We start from the raw sequence: 17,909 nt of genomic DNA on the forward strand, positions 1-17,909 counted from the left end.
TGAACGTCGAACACGCGCGGGTTAATAAACAGCCGTCCCACTTGCACGACTGTCCATCCGTAACCCACTGTTTACCAAGACAACGGTACCCGCGCCAGGCCGCGCCGGATTAAGGTTTATCCAACGGTTTACCTATCGACAAATTTGACGTCGCCGACACGGGGGGAGAGAAAGTCCCCCACCCCTCCGGGAAAGAACGGCACGGGAAAGGGGAACGCGAGAACGAGCGCCGATGATTTACGACACTCCGCAAATCCGACCTATTTCCTCGACGCCTCCGGCGCGCGCGATCATCGACTTCGTCCCGAAATGTCGTTTCCGTTCTCCAGTGAGAGGTCCGTTTATTTTCGAGCCAAGTTCGGCTCTCGTTGCAGTTCCGACACCGAAGGGGGGACGTATATCTCCCTTCGACGCGTAAGTACACAAGCACGATAACGATCGGGCAGAAAGAGAAGAGGGGGAGAGAGAGAGAGAGAGAGAGAGAGAGAGAGAGAGAGAGAGAGAAAAGGAAAAAAATCGCAAGTTCGCCGGTGCACCTCCGAGAAATTCTCAGGTGCGTGAGAGATTCCCCGGCGGTATGGCAGAGGTGTCACGCTCTGCTGAGCTAACACGACATTCCAGATTACGTAGCCTGGAATCGTTGCTCCGAAGGGAGCATCGTCCTGAGGCGGCGGCATTACGCCCAGCCGCGTCTCAGGACAATTCTCCGAACGTGGCGAATAATAAAAATGTTAATCCTTCGATTAGGACGATACGGGTCAGGGATCCCTAATCGCGCGATTGTACCCCGTTTTACATTCGACCGTGCGCGATTCAGGGGAGTGTCGGAAGGACCCCGGCCGATATCTCATCTCTTGCCGGAGTGCGGACGCTAGTGATCTCCGGTCGCGATTGTCCCGCGGCAACTCCTCGGCCGCGTTTCACGGAAGGCTGCGAATAATCAAGGAGACGAGTCCTGGACGGTTCGCCACGCGAAGCGGCGCGGCTCGGTACCCCGACCGGCCGGCGGCGACGAGCGCGTGAAAACTTGAGGAATACGTTCCTCGATGTGTGTATACCGGAATGTACCACTTTTCGACACATAACAGTAGTATATATGCGCGGCACGGTATAGATAGAGACACCGCGGTCTTTCTCTTTCTCTTTCTCCCTTTTTCTTTCTCTTTCTCTTAGAAATATATACCCGAGAGCCCGAGAGACATAACGGTCCTCTCCTCGCCTCCTTTGTACCCGGTCGTGTTACGAATACACACACGCGATCAGTAGGCGTCCACGTTTCGTCGCGTCGCCTCCGAAATCTGATTTAGTTACGCGCGCGAGATACAAATAGGCGAGAGGAGGAAAAAAAGAAAAGAAGGGAACGCGCGCGACGGCGGGGGGCTCCGTCGACGTCGTCGGGGTCTATTCGTCGCGTTTGCGAATTCGACACACGCGTGCCCCCGCATGCCGCCCCGCCGTTTTGCACGTCGTTTGCACGCCGTGCGTGTCCCCGTGAGCGAGGCGACTATACGAGCCGACCGAGATCATCCGGAATACCAGGCAACGAGGCCATCCTGTAAGGATAAAACCGAGTCCCGGTTCGGCTCGCTCGTGGAGGAGAGGCCGAGACCGTCGGCGCTCGGTCCCTCTCTCTCTCTCTCTCTCTCTCTCTCTCTCGTTCTCCACATTTGTCTTGACCGTGTGAATCCTCGTCCTTGTCCGATGACAAAGTGAGGAAGAGGAGGAGGAGGAGGAGGAGATCGAGTTCTTCGCAGCGCTTAGGACGACCTGCGATTAACTTAATCGCCGATTCATTCGACCGACAGAATTAATCGCACGGAACACTTAAAAAGAAAATAATTCGCTGCCCCTAATTTAATCTTTCTTCCATGCAAACGACAAAAAAATTGATAATTCTGTTCACCTGTATTATTTACCGAAATAATAGGTATTAGTTGACGAGTTAATCGCCGGTTAAGTTAAGAGCTTGATCGTGGTTACCCTAAAAAGGCGACTCCGGCCAAACTCCGATTAGCTTGATCGGCGATTAAACCGAATCGAAGTCGATCTTAACTGCTGATATGTAGGAGCGTGACGCATCACATCAGGCATGACGATGGAAAATGATGACGGAAAGGCAGAAATAGAAATGTTACGGGAGACCCGATTTATCACCGGAAGTAAATACGAGGGAACGTGGGATGCGATCGACATGACGGGCATCGGCAGATATGTCACGCCTTACAGTTAGTCAATTTCGGCTATTTTAATAATCTATATAACGTTTCTCAAGCGCGGAATTGGGGTCGCTACCCTGATGGAAATGTTTTACTGAAAATATAATGAAAATTTTACTGAAATTCTCTCTCAATTGACCCCATTTCATCATTATACTTCATCAATATTTCAATAAAAATTTAGTTTTAAGTTAGACCCTATTTCATGATTACTCCATCAATATTTCAGGAAAAATTCAATTTTCAGTTAAATTCGGTAAATTTCATATGATACCTGACACAAAATAAATTTTGTTATTGCTCTTTAACGGTATAATTTAACTTATCTTATATTTCACAGTATTAATTACATTTACCTAAAGAAAATTATTATTTATTTTGAAATATATTCAGAAATTTTCGAATAACTTTTATTTCACTTTTCATCGATTTCATAGCTTTCAGCAAAATGTTTTCATCAAGGTAGGATCGTACAAGATTATCTTGGCATTAATTAACGCTGATTAATTCTTGTCCGTTCAGAAGTTGTATTAGAGGGAGAATTCCGGAACGGTATGCTTCATGGTCACGGAAGTATGTACTGGCCACGTGGACAAAGAATGGATGGTGTTTGGATTCGCGGAAGAATGGTGCAGAGACGTTACACGTTTGCGGACGGTTTAGTATATAGAGAAAACGGATGGGATTATTGCGTATATCCCGATAGGCGGTTAGCCGACTCTTATAAGTAGCGCCCAAACGAGAATTCATCCTGTTCATCCATACCTATACTCGTGACGAATCATAAAAATATTTCAGATTTTACAAGTGCATGGTAAACGGACTGAAACCAGCCGGAGAGGTACTGAAAACCAATGATCAGCCCACTAAAATTATTCCTCCGTTTTGCTACGATACCGGTGCTGGGATATTCGACCCAGATAGCAATTGCGTAACATCCTATCGTAATTGTAAAAAAGTAAAAATACCTCTCGATAGCGAGATAAAGATATAAACGATACAGATTATTTATTTATTTATTTTCGTGAGACAGGTAATATATAGGAGGGTAATATATATATTTAAATTTTATAACTTACAAGATACTCCAGATTCCAACGGCGACAGAAAGTGCATGGATAAAGAAAAATTGCCGAAAAGGCTGGTCAGAGCCGACTGGTCATCAGGAATGGTTGCGCGAATATTGGCAATCGGGAGCGGCGGATTTTGCAACGCTACCGCATGTCTCGCAAGACGACGAAGCGGAAAATTGGTGGCAAAGGTATATCGGTATAAGATTATAGTTGTAGTTGCATACCTATATAAATTTAAAGGCTTTATTTTTTTCTTTTTCTCTCTGAATTATAATAAATGAAACAAAATGTTCAAAAAAAAGTGCTTATATATATATTGTATATATAAAATAGTCTCATAAGTATATACAAATATTTTAAAGTACAATTTAAAATTAAATAATATAATTACGATAAAGTATTATTTAATGTAATATATCATAATCAATTTGTTCTAATTATATTGTTTAAGATTGACAAAATTTGCAAGATACTCGCTCACTGATAAACACGACGTGATGGATAAAGCACAATTGTGCTTAAAAGAACGATTAAAAAATTATAGAAGAAATATAGATATTAAGGATTGAAGCAATACAAATTGATACACAAAATAAAAGTAATATATAAAATTTCATAAAATATATGTATAGTAATATAACGATTACTTTCTCTCTTGTTATAAACATATTAAATACTTATATTAAATACATTTTCAAAATTTAATATCTTAAAAATATTATGCAACATGCGCGTTTACACTTTTCGACATATGTCAAGAGCGTAGAACGCATTTTCCTAACCAATGACGAGTTCTTTCTCTTCAGTCACAACTGTCGGCGCATCTGTTCTTCGTTGTACGTTGAACAATACAGACAGTTTTAGTGGTACACACGTGTCCGCGGTGCAAGCCATTATGTTTAATGTGACACGCAATTGACCGCGCGTTTCTTCTTTGGGAAGTTTCACCGATATAGGAGTCGAAAGTCTACCCGTCAAAGATTTCGCCGTCCACGTATTTGTGGGTAAAGACACCTGCCATTCTTGCGGCGCGTCTACATTTAATTTCAAATCGTTCGTAAATACGATGTTAAACGAAACATTTAGTTCTCCACCGCGTGTATTTACTGCTGTATCGAAAGCAAACACCTTGTCGGTATTTCTATTTGAATCGCGTCTAGATACGATAGCCATCTGAAAAATAAAGTTAAGAAAATTTATGCTAGTGTTTTATACGATATTCCGTGAAAAATATTCCAAGTAAAATGTTAATTTTCATGAAAATCAAACTAATAAAATCACATAATTTATTACTTATAAAATTATATTTTTTTATATCTAATAAAACAATTTTTTGAAAGCGATTGTAAAGCTAGATATATACTTACGGTTGAAATCTTCTCGTTTTTCAGGTCAATAATCTTAACAGCGTGATTATTGGTATCTGCTATGTAAAGAATATTACCGTCTGGACTGACAGCAAGACCACTCGGTTCATTGAACTAAAAAGTTATTTTAACAGTTTACAAAGCGTTTTATTTTTAAATAACTATCTTTAAAAAAAAAACATTACGATACTTACGGTAAACGCACGCTCGGGTTTTCCAGCGCCAAACAATGTCTTGCAGTGCCCCGTCGCAGTATCAACGCTTTTAATTTTATGATTGTAAGTATCAGCCACGTAAATTTGTTTATCCAAGTAATTCCACGTTACTCCCAATGGATGTTGAAGTTTCGCCGAATGTGCCTTTCCGTCTACATCTCCAAAAGAATGCAAGTTCTACGATGCAAGTTAAATTTAAAAATTCTGGTAAGATAAATATTATCGTTCTTCGCTGTTATTCAAACGAAAGCTGACGCTTGTTTCACATACGGAACGAGCTGACTAAAGCTGTCTTATTAATATACACAAACGTAAAGTGAGAAAAGACAAACCGCTGGATTTTTATCCCCTCCACAAACGGCGGATACTTGGCCGCTATCTAAATGCAACCGTCTGATAGCGCTGCTTTCGCTGTCCGCCAAAAACGCAACTTTACGTTCCCGAACGACCGCGATGCCAGAGGGTTGCGCTAGTCCCGCGGCATGCGGATAACTGTTGTTGCGATTTTCCTCCCGGCCACTTCCGACAATAGCGGCACACGTGCCCGCTATGTACTTTCTAAAATACGAAGAGATTCTATGGATTCTATGATTCTATTGAGGATATCACTTTTCTCAACAAACATTAATTAATTTCTAAGCGGAAGAAACGCTTCGTGTACTTCACACATACATTTTCATTATCTGAATGAACTATAAAAAGCCGAAATCAATTGTTAAATTAAATGTTCGAAAATCATATTCAAAAAATATAGTTCACACACAGATGCGTGATAACGTGAATAAGATGTCGCATTGATTACGTAAATAATGTCTCACTTTTCCTTCCACCAAATGGTATCTTCCAAAAACAGCGCCCAGATCTGATGGGAACCCGCGATGGCGATTAACAAGACCGGCACTAAGGTGCCTTTAAACTCGTGAAGATAAATTGCCACGTCCCAAGGGGATGATAAAGCTTGATCAGTGCCGCGTTTTCCACCGTTTCGATCGCAACCTTGTGAGCCAGTACCGGCTATGGTGGATACGGTTTTTTCGGTCAGGTCTATCTAAAACGTGATTAACATCGAGAATAGATACAGCGAATCAACGTTGTGGATTACAATAATAAAAAAATTGTTTTCTTACTTTCCTAATGGCATGGTTATTATTATCCGCGACGTAGATAATATCATTAAGCACACAGACCCCCTGGGGTGAATTAAATCTAGCATTTTTGAAATCGCCGTCTTTAAAACCTTGGCTGCATCCACCTACAACGTGCTCCACTCTCCCGTGCTCATTTGTAATTACAATTCTGTTGTTACCGCTATCGGATATGACTAGCTTCGTCTCTTGTTCCGACTGAAAAACTGTTAGTTTGCCGGGAAACAGCAGACCATCTTTAGAAGATGGTAAAAGATGATGCGCCGGTTTCAACGGAAGACCGTGACTCGACATTTTATTCAAGGATCTGAAATGTGCTATTGCCACTTTTGTATACAATAGTATTTCATCTCTGTGATCTTCACCCACAAAAACAGCCAGCGGTTGACCGCCAGGTCCTGAAATAAACGTAGACACAGCTGTGATGTGTAATTATTTATAGAAAAAAAGAGCCAAAAAAAGAGAGAGTTCGTAGATTGTTTCATACCTAACATAATCAGACTAGGCCAACACGTTATTCCCATATCGTGCCACATTCTTAACGTTACGTCATTTACCACAGGATGCATGATATTATATCTCTGCACGGCGGATAAGACATTCTTCGAACTGCGCTCGTTTGTGAATTTTGCGCTATGAACACCGATCTGAGCGGAAAAGTTATTAGTCATCGGATATACAATCTTATCTATCTCTCGTATAAGTTCCTTCTTGTAATAGGAACGTTACTCACCACCACGAGGCCATCCTCTACAGAAATTTTCTTCTCGACCTCTTCCAGCTCGGCCAAAACGTGCATGCAATTGATGCAGCAGTACGTGAAAAAGTCCAAAAGCACGATCTTTCCCTTCAGATGCTGCGCCAGGGACAATCCCTCCGACACGTTGAACCATTCCAAGCCTGTGGTAACATGTACAGTTAGTTAAAAACTACAACTATCATGACGATCAGCCTTTCTCTGCCGAAGGTGATTTATACATTTGCTTCTAACTCGCAAAATTGTGAAATTTACAATGGCAATGACTAGCTACTTTTCTATAACGCATAAAATGTTCGTTTATTTCTAATTAGCTGTTTGCAAAGTGGAACACAAGAAAGAATGCAGGGAAAACTCTCTTCGTGCGATCCAGACGGACAGTCGGTAGGTACCTTTTGGGAAATCGTGAACCTCCGCACCACTGTTTTCATACCGCTTGATATGCTTTAGGATCAACGTTTCCTTTTCCCTCCGTTCTGTCAAGTCGTCCAGGTGGGAGCGCATCTGAATGCAGACCTGCGTCAGCTCCTCCAGTACCTGCTGCGCGTTCATTTTTTCGTTTACGAGTCCGCACATGGGGCAGTTTAAAGGGTCAAGTCAAGCTCCTCGAGCGATCGCGAATTACACTTACGCACGCACTTGCCAATGTCAATTCGGAGCGTCGGAGCATCAAGAGAGCGTCACTTTCCCTCTCTCTCTTTCTGAAAGCGGCTGACGGCTGACGGCTGACGTGTGTTCCGACTTCCGTATAAAGACACACCGAACGACGCTACCGATCTCGGAAGAGGATTGGCAAGGAGGGAGGGAGATTAGCCGCGCATCGTTATCCACGTGTTATCGGTTCAGCGTAATCGTTATCGATCGCGACAGCTTACGCTCCTTCGCACGTGGTCCACTCAGTCCACTCACACCTCATCTGTTTGTTTATTTGCGAAACGACCGCGGTTATGGCAGGCACAATTCCGAATGACGAACTGGACTGGGTGAAGGTACGGGAAGATCTGGACAGCAGTTACGTTACCGAGACGATATGGGAGAAGGCGAAACGTAAAACGAAAGAGAATCCGCTCGTACCGATAGGTAAACTTAACCTATATTCCGCGTGCCGGGGTAGAACTTGTGGCCAAAAACCTTTCTGATCTCGGACGAGAAACGAGAATGAGAGAAACTGGACTCGCGCTGTACATCTGGGCAAGAATAGCCGCGCTTGTCGCTTGTTTACTCTCGTCGAAGACTGAACAAAATGCTTCTGCGTTTCGAACAGCCTTTAATTATATTATGAAATTGAATAATTCGTCGTTCATAATCTAATCTTTCTTTTCACGTGTCAAACTAAAGTACAAAATAATGCTATCCATGCGACAAAATACCGCGGACATTTCTTGGCGAGTTAACTCTCAAGTTAATCAGAGTTTGATCAAAGTCTATTTTTAATGCCCACTATTTTCCATATATTTGCATTTCCAGGAGCGTTGGCGACTACTGCAGCCCTGACTGTTGGACTCGTTAGTTTTGTCAAGGGCAAGGTGCAAATGCAACAGTACATGATGCGCGCTCGGGTTGGTGCTCAAGCGTTTACTATTGTTTGCATCGTTGTAGGATTTGTCATGATACCGAGGTCGAATTGAAATTAATGGTACGCCGTATTCACAAGTACTATTAAATATCTGCTGTAGTATATGGGCGAGCTACCTGCGCTCAATTGTGTCGAGTACAATGTACCTAATATTAAAATAAATATCTCTTTTTTTCCATGTAATTTGATACATCGAGAAAAATGTATTTAAATTAATAATTTTACTTATGGAAATATATATATATATACAATTATTGATGCAAATCGTAAGCAGATATCTTCATTACAAATATCCTTAAATTTTATCATGTCGATAATATTGCATAAGAAAAATAATTCAATAAGTTCCGCTGAAATCTCTTTTAAATCGCGTGTACAGAAATTAGGGTTTTTAAAAAAGCAAGTTTTGTTTAGGTAAATATATGCGCGTATGTGGTCATGTATTATTATATTAAATATATATATATCGTACATATATATCTTCTTACAGCCGTACTAAATATTGCAATGTTCTTATACATTTTCTAACAACTCATAAACGCATTACATATATATATATATATATATATATATATATATATATATATAGGCTTGTATTTTTAGCGATATACATATACAGTTTCGCGTTATAAAAGTAGAAAAGAAAAAAAAGAGAAATTGTTGAATCAATATCCTTTGTACTGTATATAACCTGTGGCGTGTAACTCTATTCAAAAAAACTTTCCGTACATACCGAATTACCTTAATCGATATATATTACACTTTCAGCCTAATGAAAATCTTCCCAGCAATAAGTCTCTTCGGTTAATACAGACTGTATTAACTCTCTTAAACTGAGAAATTATATTCTATCAATCTTTTCTCTATCTCAATTACCAATTAAAGTGTTTAAACATACATGTACATCAATCTCCGCGTTGAAAAATTCTAGTATATTTATTCTCGCGCATCAATAATTCGATATTTGTTGATTCTTCGGAAAGAATTATAAAATCGTTATGACTTTTTATTAGCAGAAGCTAAGTGGGGCTTTAAAGAAATGGCACCTTGTTTGAATACACCGCTGATACTCAATGAACGCGAACGTAAGCTTGTTAGGCTATTCGTGGAACTACAACTGCTTAGACTAGCACTAGGTGTGAGATCAAAGATCGTTTGTACAGTAGGTCTCGCGGATGTGTAATCCGATGGGATTGATTCTGCAACGAAAAGAAATATTAATTAACAAACGATCTACTTTTCTGAAGCGTCGTTTATCAAATTTTTATAATTTTTAAAGCTACATAATGACTTGTGCATTTACCTATTAAAGGTGTCTCGTCGTATAAGGAGCCTTGTCTTTTATTACTGATAAAAGAATTTCTCGTGCTTTCAATGCTAGACACCCTTTGAATTACTTCCGCGGCATGTTTCCACCGCGAATGGTCCTTAACATGCGCCAATAAAATCCTCGACCATTTTTGAGCTTCCTCCTTTGATTCAAATTTAATCGGCAACAATTTCTCCATACTGTTGCCAGAATTATTTATTAAAAGCTCTTTGCCGGAAGTTTTGGACGGTTGAATGATCGTTCTCTACAAACAGATGGAAAAAAAATTTATTTAAATGAAGTTAAGCAATATTGCGCGAGGGATGTCTATGTATATATGAAGATACTAACTTTGTTAACGGGTATCGTGTGCTCCGGATTTTGACCTTCTTCCGCATGCTTCTTTGATTCCCACATTTTTATACAAAATCCTTGCAGACGTGCCCAATAATTCTGACCATCTACTTTCACATTGCCAATGCACATTTCCTTATTGATACATTCTGGCTGTACCGCCAATCGACAGCAAAAATGACCGAAAAGCGGTAAGGAGTGATACTTATTCTCTGAAGGAAAACAATCACAATATAAGTATTTCGAAATACGCCGAGTTTCTTGCACAACTTACCGACGCTATTAATAGTGAGGTCGTGCGTGTGAGTATTATCGTCCGTGTCATCTAAAGTCAGTTTTGCGCGAGCTACCAAATCGAAGTGTGGTCCACTGAAAATGAGATATATTAAAAATTCTCGCTTATGGGCGGAAACATGGTCGATTTATATATTTATGAGGAGACTCACGATTTAGCGGAGCCGAATTCATCGCGAAGCGAAGCGGCGAGCTTCTTGCCGACAGTTTTCGATATCGATGAATGAATCGTCTTTTTTATTCTTCTCGGCGTGCTGGCGATACTTAAGTCCTCTTGCAAAACGTGGCTATAGATTTCTAAAGCTAACTCAAATTGGGCTGGCACATTATTACTGAAAGCAGACACGAAAATTTACAATTATAAGATCGTTGTGCACGTTCTTTCAGTAGCACGATTGTGAATACTTTTAACTCGTTCTTGCCTCAAACTAAGTTTAGTACGAGGACGACGTATCGTCGAAACTTACAATATCAAGACGTCGGGAAAACTAAGGTCCGTATGAGCTCTGTCGATCGGGCACAGCAAGGAGGTGTCGTGGATCTCTGTGCCCAATCGTGCCAAGCAGAATACAGCGAACCGACGATGATCACCGCGATTCTTGAAGTGATCGGAGTCTCTCCACATTAACGGTATCCTAAGATCCGAGATCGACAACTTGCCTGTACTTCCAGAAATGCTGAAAACGCGCAATTATCGTTAGACGTAGTGATAAAATACGATACAGGTATAGAGTTCTCCTCTCATTATTTCTAAGAAACAAAATGTACAAACGAACCACGGTTGTTTAACGGATTCGCGGCGGCGGGTTTGCAATTCCGCCATGTAGACCGACATCCTCTCGTTGGACGTAAGCAACGCCTTGGCGGCTTCTAAGCTCTGGGCGCGATGCTTCGCAGCTGCCAGAAGTCTCGCCGAGCCTTCTCTCATCTTGATCTCCACCTCGATCTTCTGCTCGAGATCATGCTCCTGCAACACGCATAATTCAGCCTTTAGTGTTTTAGCAAAATGGATTCGCGCATCGTCGGATTCGTCGGCTCAGTCGCGAAAATCTCGTCGGAACAATCATCGAATTTTTAAACAGCTATTTGAAGATCCACTCGCATACTCGCGTACGTTTGTAGGAAGCGTAATCTCAGCACCGGTGTCCGCACCGAGTGCTGATTATACGGGCGTAAACAAGAAAAAAAAGAAGGAAGGAGCGACCGATAGTTACGATCGGAGAAAAATCCAAGTGTCAGCGATAAAACGACTGGCTGGCCAGCACGTGGCCTCATCACGCGTTCACGGCATCGGGTTACATACCTAACGAAACGTCTTGCACATTTTGCGGACGAATCGTTTTACTCATTTTAAGAGTCTTTCCGAGATATCCGTAGACCGACTTTTAACACGTACGATTTGAAAACTCCGTAATTCCGTGTGTAACGTACCTCAGAATCGTAGAACTTTCTAACTGTACGCTCTTTAGAAGTATGCATAGATATGTAAAGTACACGTGTATATATATATATGAAGTATATAAACAGCAACCTGGGAGAACGTGGTCTTCTCACTCGTCCGTTTTTGAGATTTCGACATGTAAAAAAGCGGAGTTCCGTCGCCCGCGTTCACGTTAGCCGGTCGCGCACGACACGGAGGGACCAGGTGAATGGGAATTCCACTTGAAGGCGAGAAACAAACGCTTCGCGAAAGCGTAAATAAATCGGCGCGGCTCTCTCGCGACGCTGCTGGTAGCTGAACGCAGAAACGGACTGAAATAACGGCTCTTCGGGGAAGTGGGCGAATGCACGAGGGGGTGACGTTCACCTCGACAAATTGGCTCTCGCTTGTGCTCCTCCTTCCTACCCTCGGGAAACCACGCTAACATCATGGGGATATCGATCCGCGGCTATACCGCTTTATAGTCGGCTCGCACGAGATCACATTTGACCCTACACGATACGCGCTCGGAAGAATCGTGCGTCCGAGAGTTTAATTTCTTCAATGTATTTTTTTCCCCTCTTATTTATTAAATATAAATATTCTGTTATATATATATATATATATATATATATATATATATATATATATATGCATTAACCCTCCGTCTATATACTTTTTTTTGCACCGTTGAAGCGTCACATTTGACGCTATTTTTCTTGACCTTAAAGCACATGAAAAAATCTGAAAAAAAATTCACAAAACATCTGTCTCTATCGTAATTGATGATTTTATATAGTCATTTCAATAATCATCGTTTATTTAATATTTTCTGGCAGGCTTGCAAGTTTTACAATTACGAGCAGATATTTTGGTTCGATCCCGCACGTACAGACGGAGGGTCAATATATATATCTCTTATGTAAAATATATTCGACTATATAATATATCTCGTATCTTACGTAAGATAAATTAAATGTCAAATTTCCGTCTTTCGAGATTTTCTTCTCGCTGTCTCGCTTTTAGCACGCGTCCGTTAATTTTCCGCGATGCCCGAATGAGGCGTATGATCCGAAAATAACGCACGCATCAGTAAAATCAATAATGGAGAGAGAGATGATTCATTGCGCGCATCGAGCGAATTCGTATTCCGCTAACGTTACCGTGACACATCCTTACGCCGGCCACGGCCCCGCGATGCAATCTATCGGGGAATATATTCCACGTGTATATTCCGCCGTCGGTCGCGAATAGGAATTTCGCAACGGCGCAAGGGCAACCGCGGCCACATTTAATCCCTGACCTCTGTCGCCAATGCTGTAACGAGTCTTGATGAAACTCGTTGAAGCGCGCCGTGCGACAAATGAGTTCACGTAAATACGATGTAACACAATTCGCGCGAGACTCATTCTGCGCCTGCATGTGTGTGCGCGAGCGTGCATTAAATGTGTTAATCCTCCCTCGACTTTTCTCTCGAGGATTTTCCCTCGGACCAGGCGCTCGGACGCGCGCGATGCACCTTGTGCGTCAATAACGAAGCTTCGTCAGAGCGCGAAACATTTTCCTCTCGTTCCGCTTGTACAACATACGTAATCTTGTCACGGCTTCTCTCGCTCCCGTCGTTTTCGTTGCCCCTCGTTTCGTGTCCCTATACGCGTTTCCCTCTCAATATCGCTTTCTCCCGCGTCGCCAAGCACTTTCCCGCCGGCTTGTCTGCCGAAAATAGTCGCCAGAAATCCAATACCCCCGTGTGCCTGTAACGGTCACCGCACGCGACGCGCGTTCATCTTCCTTTCACGCGTGAATCTCCTCCGAAGGCGCAACAGCTTCACAGCCCGCGACGAGTCGTAAAACCAAAATGCTGGGTATTGAGTCGCTGTGTCGAAATGAAACGGTAAGAGACATATAAAGTGACAAACGTGCGTGTGAGTAATGAATATTTGATAGGTACAGAATTTTCACCGAGAGACTTCATCGATTCGCCGTAAATCGTCATCAGGAAACACCTACTCGAGACGCCAATCTCGATTGAGATTTCAAATCCGTTTAACATCGCCATCCGTACGTCCGAGAGCGACGTGATATATCCACACGCGACATCTAAAAATACGAACAACGAACGCGAGGAAACGTTGGCAGCCACTCACGTACAATAACTCAACTCCCCTTCGCGCGAATTTGACGTGGATCAAACGTGTATAATAGGAGCGACTTCGACTAACGTAAAGCACCGATCAACTTGATCGGCGATCGATTCAACCGGGCAGAAATTGCTATATAATTCGCTCCGCCTAATCTAATCTCTCCCTCCCACGTGTCAAGCAGCAAAAAATTTATAATCCCATCCACCTTAACGAGATATCGCAGTAATAATGTTTCTTGATAACTCGATCGCTTGATTAAATTAATTAATAACTTGGTCGTGGTCATCCTTAGTGATCGCCTGTGAAATCAATCGATAACATTAACGGTTGTCACGCGAGATCGAAATGACCCCAACCAATTTTCAAACATGCTGTTCAAAAATCAACAGTTTAAGTGGATATCAAAAAATTCTCGAATTAAGTTTAAACGTTGTAGAACGTTTCATTATAAAAAATTAACTTTTTGAGTGGCGTCGCGTTAAAAAAAAACTGTTCAAAAAAGAGGTGACAACCGAGGATTAAAAAACGAAAGGTGCATGCTTTTTGCCGTATTTTCAGAAATACGATATTTCTGGTTCAGCGAAATGATCAAGATACGGTATAATCGGAATCGTCGAACGCAATCGCGGACTCCTACCTTCGAGTTCCGTGCGATCTGTCGAACGTAATACAAATCCAAGTCATGGAAGACGTCATTTTTTCCCGGCAACGTCGGAGTCCTCGATCGCATCCGGGTGTCCTCGGTGTTTACGACGTCGCACTCGTCGTTGAGCCGGTCTCTCGATTTGTTCGCATTCCGCGGATTCAGTATCGTCAAATGTGGGAAGCAGGAGTTCATCTTTCCTCTATTTTCCTCGTTGTTTCTTCCTTTCAACGCACGTTGCTACTCTCGTCGCTCGAGTTGCGCGTCGACTCCCTGATGGCCAAGTGCTCCGAGACTACTCCAACGATCCCGACGACTCGAGACCGACATCGAAGGCGCATCGTCGCAGACCGGCTATCATGGATCGTCCAGGATTACGCTTCCGCCTCTTCCAGGGATATAATTTCGCACGGGCCGGGTTTATTTCTCCGACGCCTTGACCCGGGAAGGCGTCCTGAACAGATGCAGAAGAAGAAAGAAGGTCGCCTTCCGCTTTTTTCCTTCGAGAGATATTCGAGTCAAGGTAGACGAAGAGAGGAGGGGGGGGGGACTTCTCTTTCCTCCAAAGCTCTCCGTCCACAATTCTGGGGACGGTACGCAATAAGCGTTCCGTAAACCTTGACCTCTAAATTTGAGGCGAGACGAAAAATATTGTTTTCACATCGTCCAAGGACTCCAAGGGTCTTCTCTGTCAGCTCCGACGACCTCTTCTCTTTTCAAAACGCGAACGTCGCACAAGTGTCGCGCACCGACACAGCGGTCGGCGGCGGCGTCGTTTGGATCAGTGCGCGGGTCGTCCTACGTTTTTCCGTTAGCTACAAAATAAGCCGTGACGGCACTCCGCGCCTCCGCGCGCGGTAGACAAACAAGATATGACAGAGAGCACCGTTCCTGCCTCTCAACACGTCCGCCTTGTTGCCCGCTACTTCACCACCAAATTTACCCTTTCCCGTTTCCGGTGGTGGCGATGGTCTACGCACTACGCCCAATCACACGTCGTGATTCACCATTGCACTATCGAGGGGGGGAAAAAAAGAAGCGACGTCTTCCTTTTCCTCCTTTCTCTCCCTTCCTCTTCTACGGTTTCGCGTATCGTCGTTGGTTTTCCGAACAATCGGGCATCCCGCGCGCGCCACGTGGGGTACGGGGGTTATCGGGCAAATAAGGGATAATCATCCGGCGCGCTGGAGATTTAACAAAACCGGTCGCGCGGCACGACTAGAGATCGGAGCGATCGGACTAGAGACAGAGAGACCGCGCGCGCGCGCACGTAATTAGTCGAACGAAAATAATCTGCGGGCGCGAGAAACTGATGGTGCTGGTGCTGCCGGGCGTCGCGAAGGAAAAAGCTAGAGGGAGAAAAGAAGCGGGAGGCACCGTACCCGACTTAATACTGAATGACGCTTGACGCTCCGACCATTCGACACTGCGTAAGCATCAACAGAACGCACCAGCGCTACGCACCAACGCACGTCGCACGTCGCACCACACCACACGCGGCAAATCCGCCAGGGTGGCGGGGGGAGGAGGGGGCAAGCGGGGGCGGGCGAGAGAAAAGGGGGGGAGACCATCGGCGCTTCTGACAATAGATCGAATGAGCGAGCGGGGCGAGCGAGCACGGAGAGACGGAGGATCGCCCACGCCGCGAGGGCATATCCGCTGACTTTTACGTTTTTGTCGGACGCGTTGAAGCACGTATCGCGTAATTATCTACACGAAATAGTAAGCCGTTGCCGTTGCTCGCAGAAGCGTTGAAAACGTATCAAACGCCGCTGGTGTGCTGCCCTTCGTCTCTGATCGCGGCGTCTCGCCGCGTCGAAGCCGTTATCACCGCCGTCCAGTTCCCTCGTTGTTAATAATTGCGCGAACAATTATTTTCCGTTTACGTCGACGTAAACGCGATTGTCGAATATCGTAACGCTGAGATATCTCCGGAGCACTGGAAACCAGAATGAATTAATTCTGGAGTTACGACACTCGTATTTTGACGATATTTAAAATCTATGCATAATTATTTGGAATATATGTACGTACCATACATTCAAGATCTCGTAATTATTATGTAAATAAAATTGTATGCCACAGGTATATAGGTACGTATAAAGTTCTGTACAAACATAAATGCCAGTTCCTTCATTGGTATCAGAAATTAAAATTCAAGACGATACGCCGAATAAAAGGCAGCTTCTTCACTCTTAAAATAAATAATTCAACTTCTGTGTCATTCCAATATTTCAATTTAAACATTTTTCAAAAAACACAGATGTAACAGACACTACAATTACTTCCCCCCCCCCCCCCGATGAGAACCTTACGTACACACGATACAAACGGCACAAACTTTACGCGATTATGATTTTTCAGTGTATTTTTTTCAAATGTAGAAGCGATGTGTTTCAAGCAATGTGCTTCACGAGTTCGCCAAGCTCAAGCATAACCTAATTTCATACGTCACGTGCTTGCCGACTCGCATCTGTTCGACGCGCAGCGAGTCTCCCGAGGTCTGAATCGTCGCCCGTCGAACCTGCGAGTCCACCGAGCTAGGGGGAAAATCTCCACGAGGCGAGACGCAAAGTGGCTTTTAAAAACGTCAACGGACACGCCGCCGGACGGTCGCGAGATCGCGAGACCGCCGGGCGATCCGCCGATTCGGACTCACCGCGTGACTCCTGGCATATCTGAGGCTCTCCCGCCTGCGAACCCTCGTCTGATAGTCGTTGAGGCAACACAAATAATTGTTCTCCTTGTAGCAAGCGTCGTTCGACGACCTGTGCGACGTTTGAACGCTCTTCCTCCGCGGCGCCATTTTGTCATTCGAATTTCCTCGCGGCGTAAGTATGGCGTCGCGCGAATCGTACCGGCGGCGGCGAATCGGCGGATTTTCATGGGCCGCGATTCGAACAGCGGGATCCTCCGATCTCTCGAAAAATACGTGGGGAATGTGGAGATCGGGAAAATTTTTGGATTATGTAAATGCGACTCGAGACTCGAGGCGCCTGATGCCTCCGCGATGCGCGCTTTCACGAAAAGTTATGAAATATTAAAGTTAAAGTTCGGATCACGTAGCGTTGGAAATTAGGTCGAAGGGAGCGACGAGAGCAACAGGTGTTTACACACGCGCGCACACACACACACACACACATGCGCATACACACGCACATTTTCACATTCTACGTACGGTGAATGAACATTCAGAGACAATTTCAATTGTATCGGGTGACGAAACTGAAATCCGATTAACTTAACCGACCGAATAAGTATTTTGTTATAAGCTGTAGTATTTTGGTAAAATTTAGATTAAATTTTTGGGGGAATAATTAAAATGAAAATTACAACTAGAAATTTTACTTTAAACAATTCTGATGCCGACGAATCAATTAATCAACACCGATTAAG

At 43.6% G+C, this 17,909-nt stretch overlaps 4 protein-coding genes across 11 annotated transcripts; 2 read left to right on the plus strand and 2 right to left on the minus strand.

Annotated features, from left to right (window-relative positions):
* The first annotated feature begins 164 nt into the window (after nucleotides 1-164).
* LOC143894952 (MORN repeat-containing protein 5) lies at nucleotides 165-3,874 on the plus strand. 4 transcript variants are annotated; one of them, XM_077401656.1, is made up of 6 exons: nucleotides 1,283-1,555; nucleotides 2,067-2,225; nucleotides 2,739-2,925; nucleotides 3,015-3,174; nucleotides 3,299-3,477; nucleotides 3,741-3,874. In XM_077401656.1, exons 2-6 carry the CDS (start codon nucleotides 2,090-2,092, stop codon nucleotides 3,856-3,858), a joined length of 780 nt encoding a protein of 259 aa, XP_077257782.1. In that variant the 5' UTR covers nucleotides 1,283-1,555; nucleotides 2,067-2,089; the 3' UTR covers nucleotides 3,859-3,874. The 4 variants fall into 4 exon arrangements, with proteins under 4 accessions (XP_077257785.1, XP_077257782.1, XP_077257783.1 ...); XM_077401657.1 differs by lacking the exon at nucleotides 1,283-1,555 and having other exon boundaries at nucleotides 1,593-2,225; nucleotides 3,015-3,166; XM_077401658.1 differs by lacking the exon at nucleotides 1,283-1,555 and having other exon boundaries at nucleotides 1,601-2,225; nucleotides 3,015-3,057.
* LOC143894940 (NHL repeat-containing protein 2) lies at nucleotides 3,519-7,528 on the minus strand. Of its 2 annotated transcripts, XM_077401636.1 has the most exons (10): nucleotides 7,405-7,528; nucleotides 7,166-7,313; nucleotides 6,750-6,916; nucleotides 6,504-6,663; nucleotides 5,999-6,414; nucleotides 5,690-5,919; nucleotides 5,204-5,429; nucleotides 4,851-5,048; nucleotides 4,657-4,770; nucleotides 3,519-4,462 (listed from the first exon to the last, which is right to left on the minus strand). In XM_077401636.1, the coding sequence occupies exons 1-10, from the start codon at nucleotides 7,441-7,443 to the stop codon at nucleotides 4,067-4,069; spliced, it is 2,094 nt and encodes a 697-aa protein (XP_077257762.1). In that variant the 5' UTR covers nucleotides 7,444-7,528; the 3' UTR covers nucleotides 3,519-4,066. The 2 variants fall into 2 exon arrangements, with proteins under 2 accessions (XP_077257762.1, XP_077257763.1); XM_077401637.1 differs by lacking the exon at nucleotides 7,405-7,528 and having other exon boundaries at nucleotides 7,166-7,356.
* LOC143894956 (HIG1 domain family member 2A, mitochondrial) lies at nucleotides 7,506-8,603 on the plus strand. Its single transcript, XM_077401666.1, has 2 exons — nucleotides 7,506-7,853; nucleotides 8,241-8,603. Exons 1-2 carry the CDS (start codon nucleotides 7,721-7,723, stop codon nucleotides 8,399-8,401), a joined length of 294 nt encoding a protein of 97 aa, XP_077257792.1. The 5' UTR covers nucleotides 7,506-7,720; the 3' UTR covers nucleotides 8,402-8,603.
* On the minus strand, nucleotides 8,530-17,334 carry LOC143894942 (rhotekin). Of its 4 annotated transcripts, XM_077401640.1 has the most exons (9): nucleotides 17,173-17,296; nucleotides 14,508-14,967; nucleotides 11,083-11,273; nucleotides 10,774-10,983; nucleotides 10,459-10,638; nucleotides 10,287-10,381; nucleotides 10,010-10,224; nucleotides 9,653-9,923; nucleotides 8,530-9,548 (listed from the first exon to the last, which is right to left on the minus strand). In XM_077401640.1, exons 2-9 carry the CDS (start codon nucleotides 14,706-14,708, stop codon nucleotides 9,346-9,348), a joined length of 1,566 nt encoding a protein of 521 aa, XP_077257766.1. In that variant the 5' UTR covers nucleotides 14,709-14,967; nucleotides 17,173-17,296; the 3' UTR covers nucleotides 8,530-9,345. The 4 variants fall into 4 exon arrangements, with proteins under 4 accessions (XP_077257766.1, XP_077257767.1, XP_077257765.1 ...); XM_077401641.1 differs by lacking the exon at nucleotides 14,508-14,967 and having other exon boundaries at nucleotides 17,173-17,334; XM_077401639.1 differs by lacking the exon at nucleotides 17,173-17,296 and having other exon boundaries at nucleotides 14,508-16,075.
* Nucleotides 17,335-17,909: the final 575 nt, after the last annotated feature.

This window comes from Temnothorax americanus, unplaced genomic scaffold (assembly GCF_048541705.1).
Source record: "Temnothorax americanus isolate GAGA-0224 unplaced genomic scaffold, ASM4854170v1 Scaffold15, whole genome shotgun sequence".
Lineage (NCBI taxonomy): Eukaryota > Metazoa > Arthropoda > Insecta > Hymenoptera > Formicidae > Temnothorax > Temnothorax americanus.

What these genes read in the sequence shown, in the direction of transcription:
- LOC143894952 (XM_077401656.1), top strand. Translation starts at nt 2,090, where the DNA reads ATGACGATGGAAAATGATGACGGAAAGGCAGAAATAGAAATGTTACGG. An exon ending in TGCGTATATCCCGATAGGCG is followed by an intron (nt 2,926 to 3,014) that starts GTTAGCCGACTC and finishes AAAATATTTCAG; the next exon opens with ATTTTACAAGTGCATGGTAA. An exon ending in GCGGAAAATTGGTGGCAAAG is followed by an intron (nt 3,478 to 3,740) that starts GTATATCGGTAT and finishes ATATTGTTTAAG; the next exon opens with ATTGACAAAATTTGCAAGAT.
- LOC143894940 (XM_077401636.1), bottom strand. Translation starts at nt 7,443, where the DNA reads ATGCTCCGACGCTCCGAATTGACATTGGCAAGTGCGTGC. An exon ending in TAGAGGATGGCCTCGTGGTG is followed by an intron (nt 6,664 to 6,749) that starts GTGAGTAACGTT and finishes TTTTCCGCTCAG; the next exon opens with ATCGGTGTTCATAGCGCAAA. An exon ending in GAGGGGATAAAAATCCAGCG is followed by an intron (nt 5,049 to 5,203) that starts GTTTGTCTTTTC and finishes CTTGCATCGTAG; the next exon opens with AACTTGCATTCTTTTGGAGA.
- LOC143894956 (XM_077401666.1), top strand. Translation starts at nt 7,721, where the DNA reads ATGGCAGGCACAATTCCGAATGACGAACTGGACTGGGTGAAGGTACGG. An exon ending in GAATCCGCTCGTACCGATAG is followed by an intron (nt 7,854 to 8,240) that starts GTAAACTTAACC and finishes TTGCATTTCCAG; the next exon opens with GAGCGTTGGCGACTACTGCA.
- LOC143894942 (XM_077401640.1), bottom strand. Translation starts at nt 14,708, where the DNA reads ATGAACTCCTGCTTCCCACATTTGACGATACTGAATCCGCGGAATGCG. An exon ending in GAATCCGTTAAACAACCGTG is followed by an intron (nt 10,984 to 11,082) that starts GTTCGTTTGTAC and finishes GCGCGTTTTCAG; the next exon opens with CATTTCTGGAAGTACAGGCA. An exon ending in ACACGATACCCGTTAACAAA is followed by an intron (nt 9,924 to 10,009) that starts GTTAGTATCTTC and finishes ATCTGTTTGTAG; the next exon opens with AGAACGATCATTCAACCGTC.